Source organism: Penaeus chinensis, chromosome 37, assembly GCF_019202785.1.
Source record: "Penaeus chinensis breed Huanghai No. 1 chromosome 37, ASM1920278v2, whole genome shotgun sequence".
Taxonomy (NCBI): Eukaryota; Metazoa; Arthropoda; class Malacostraca; order Decapoda; family Penaeidae; genus Penaeus; species Penaeus chinensis.
Genome location: NC_061855.1, coordinates 14,464,825 through 14,468,673, shown reverse-complemented (window position 1 = coordinate 14,468,673; position 3,849 = coordinate 14,464,825). Strand labels below are relative to the sequence as shown.

The following is a 3,849-nucleotide window of genomic DNA, read 5'->3' as shown; positions in this document are numbered from 1 at the left end:
CTGAATGATTGCATGTCTCTCAGCACAGCTAGTGCCTTAGATAATGAGTTTATATGTAAAATACAAAATACCAGAAGAGGAATGTCAAAAAGTTCTTTTGTTCATATGAGTCCACCATTTCTTCCAGGTAATACTGAGGCCACAAACCTGCACACGCAGGTCCTTCGCCAACGACTGCAGCTCTCCAGGCGGTCACTGGACCAATCCCTCAATGTGAGCAATATCAAAGGAGCCAACCAGACCTATGCAGACCTGAGCATTTCAGACAGTGGAGACTCTTTCATCAATAAGAGCATTGATCTGGAAACAGCTGCCAGGTTCCGCAAGAAGAGAACCAGAACCCTGAAGTCAGCATCTCAGCCAGAGTTGCCATCTGATGCCCTTATGAAGAAAACCAGTTCTACAAATCAGTCGCTCAGGAGTCTTAGGTCAAGCACAAGCTTAGCCAGTCAGACATATGCTGACCTGAGTCTCTCAGCCAATAGTGATGAGTCTTCTCTGAGTGAGAGCATTAACCTAGAGAAAGCCACCCGGTTCCGTAAGAAGAGAAGCAAGCCTCTGGAGTCTGCATCCCAGCCAGAATTGTCCTCCAATGTTGTTGCCAAGAAGCCTGCCATAGGAAAGAAGGCAGGAGGGAAGATGGAGTCAAGTGTTTTCCTCCATAGTGATAAAACCTACGGGGACATTAGTGATAGCCTACTAGAGTCTTCCAATGACAGCATCAACCTTGAAGCTGCTAGGAAAATGCGCCACCCTAGCAGGAGAGAGAAGGTGGTCCTCTCCCAGCCTGACCCAAATTTACCCCCTCTCATAACACCAAAGAAGGGAAAAAGCTCTTCATATAAAAATAAGTCACCCAAATGGAAGTCACCAGAAGGTTTTGCCTCCCCTAAAGGGAAAGCAGAAGAAAAAATGCTAGATTCACCTGTAGCAATACCATCAACCCAGCCAGCTTCCCACCTAGACAATACCTACGACATAGACAATGCTGATGAGAGCCTAGAAGATGTAAAGGCGGCAACTAGGCGGAGGTTTGGGCGTAAAGCACCACCTGTGGAGTTAAATTTGACTGAACTCATGAAGAATTTGAAGAAGTCAGAACTGGAGACAGTAGAGGATGAGGCTGAGGAGAAAGAGAGGGAAGAGAAACAGCCATTAGAAACTGAGAGCACAGCTTTACAAGAAGAGGAAGACATGGAGGATGAGGCTAGCCAGATAATGCTTACTTTGGATTCTAGTAGTGAGAAAAGTAATGATAGTCAAGCCTCTCAGGACATCAGGGTGATCCCAGAAACCCAGGATGATGATGCTATTCTAATTCCTGAGACCCAGGAGTCAGTGAGGGAGGGCCAAGGAGTTGATACACCTAACAGTTATTCATCTAACACTGAGGACCTGCATGAAGACCTGGCAGAGGGAGGGGTGACAACCATCCCAGAAACTCAAGAGAGTAATGCCAGTGCAGGAGCTCATTCAACAACCAAGGAACTAATTGAGAAAGAAGAAGAATATCCAGACCAGCTATCTCCCCCACTAAGCTTCCGTGACATAGATGAGGAGAACCAAAACAGTGAGCCATCGGAGATTGATCATACAAGCTTTATTATTGATAGTGATGATGACAAAGATAAGGAAGTAGAGAGTAACATATCTGCAGCTGTTTCTACTCTTGAAGGATCTCCTGATCATAATAAAAGTTCTGCTAGGGTCCCAGATACGGCTTCGTCTCCACTGCAGAAAAGCATGAGAATGCATGTGGATAAAACAGATTCTCCTCAGAAATCTTTAGAAACAGAGGCCAGATTGTCTGAGACGAGCTTGGGATCTCAGGTTCAGACTGAGAGCAAAAAGAATGATCCTCGGGCTCATTCTTTCATTGGGGAGACTGTAGGGGATCGTTCTTCACCAAGGAGTGGAAGGAAAAGTTTACCTGCTTCATTTCCAGGGAGACTCGCAGGGATGGGCTCTGATAGCAAAAGTCCGAGGAAAAGTGTTGGGATGCTCTTTGTGAAAGACAATTTAGATAAAGATTTGCAATTTGACAGTCCACGGAAAAATTTTGAGATGAAAGATGCTCAGGTGAAACTAACAAGACTAGATGAAAGTCAGACCACAAATCTTTCTCCAGATGGATTATCTAGTCTCAAAACACAGTCCCCTTCAGAGCACATCCTAAGGAGAACCCCTCGAAAGAAGAGCAAAGAGTTGCCACTTCCAGGCTCCCCTCAGCCAAATGATGTAACCTTAGGTGAGAAAAAAGTACTTGAAGAAGGGAGATCAAAGATGGCTGCTCAAAGGGCTAGGATGCACACAGTCACCATTGAAGCTGAAGTCCACCCAGAAGAAGCCATTAAAGCAGCTACAAGAGCCTCTCCAAGGATGTTACCTGTTGCAGATTCACATGAAGAGCAGGAGTCCATAGGAAGCATCAATGTAGAACTTCAGGAGGGCTTGGCAAGTCCCAAGTCAAAGGCAAAGAGTAGATCACCAGTACTAATTCAGAATACTGATGCAGGGGATGTTCCTGCAGAGGCAGACATTGAAGAGTTTGATGGGGCTACATCCATTGCAGACAACAACAGCAAAGAAGGTGATGACCCAATGATATTAAAGAAAGATCTGCTAGCAAATGTGGAGACTAGACTGGCTTCACCCCAAGGAAGAGAAAAGGCTGAGGCTGAGGCAGAGGCAACTTATGATAGGTCAGTAAGAGAGATGTCTAGTCAAAGCACACCCAACAGAAGGGAAGAGGCAACAGAGGCAGCTGCTTCTGATGACACTGTAGAAGAATTGATAGGAAAGGAGGGTCAGACTCAAAAGGGATATGTGAAAGAAATTGTGGCAACATCAGATCTCGCCCTAGCAGCCACAGCAAGCCAGACAGATGAGAGTGATGAAGAAGAAGAATTCCTGTTGCCAACACTTCTCAGAAGAAAAAGTGTGATGCCAGAAGTGAAAGCAAAGATGCCAGATGAGAGTTTAGATGCATCTAAGGATATTGGAGAATATGGGGAGGTCTCCTTAATGGAGCAAGATCTAGATGACTCCCAGGCTGCTATGAACAAGCAGGTGCAGAAGACATCAATGGCTAATGAGAGCACATCCAGCACCCGCAAGGCCACACTAGCCAGCGTTGCCTCTAACCCAAAGCAGATGACAATGAAGGAGTTCTTGCAGAAGTTGGCAGAAAAGCCAATGCAGGCCCCAGTCCCCACTAGGCAAGAAGGTCCACGTCTAGCTTCTCTCCTGAAGTATGACAAGCCTCAGACACCCAGGAAAGTTGGCCTCAGACGCCCCAAGGCTGAAAAGAACTCAAAGAAGGAGCTCCCAAAGAGACTCTCTAAAGCTGCAACTAAAGAACTGTTCTCACACTTTGCTAAATGCAGGCTCAATCCTGATGGCTTAGACCAGCTGCTAAGGGTGAGTGAAGAGTATTGGAAGAACTGCTGCTCAGACCTGGCAAACTTTGTGGCAGCAAGAGGGGGAGTAAAAGAAGTACAGGTCAAGGATGTGAAGAAGCTGATGAAACGTCAGGGACTTGTGTCTTCAGAAGAGGACTTACAGGTCCTAGTTCAGAAGTACCTTCCTGCTGAGGAGTGGAACCGCCTTATCCCAACGGCATATGCAAAGGGGAACATATACCCACTCCCTCCTGATTCGTAGGTGGGACATTCACATAAAAGAAACTGCCACAGACACAAGAAGTACCTGAAATCGAGCAAAACATTATGATTATATCTTGCAAGAAGTTGGAAAACAAAGTAAAAAGAATTGCTCCCATGTAACTTAAGTTTTGAAGCACTTAGTCAACAAAGGATATTAAAAGTTCTGGGGGAAAAAAAAAAAAAA

General features: G+C 45.6%; 1 protein-coding gene across 1 annotated transcript in view; it reads left to right on the top strand.

Moving 5' to 3' along the window:
* LOC125045513 (autophagy-related protein 23-like) overlaps positions 1-3,849 on the top strand; it is a 14,400-nt gene extending 10,551 nt beyond the window's left edge. Inside the window, exon 3 of the mRNA XM_047642807.1 lies at positions 128-3,849. Within this exon, the coding sequence (XP_047498763.1) occupies positions 128-3,663 (3,536 nt within the window). The 3' untranslated portion in view covers positions 3,664-3,849. The remainder of the gene's footprint in view (positions 1-127) is intronic.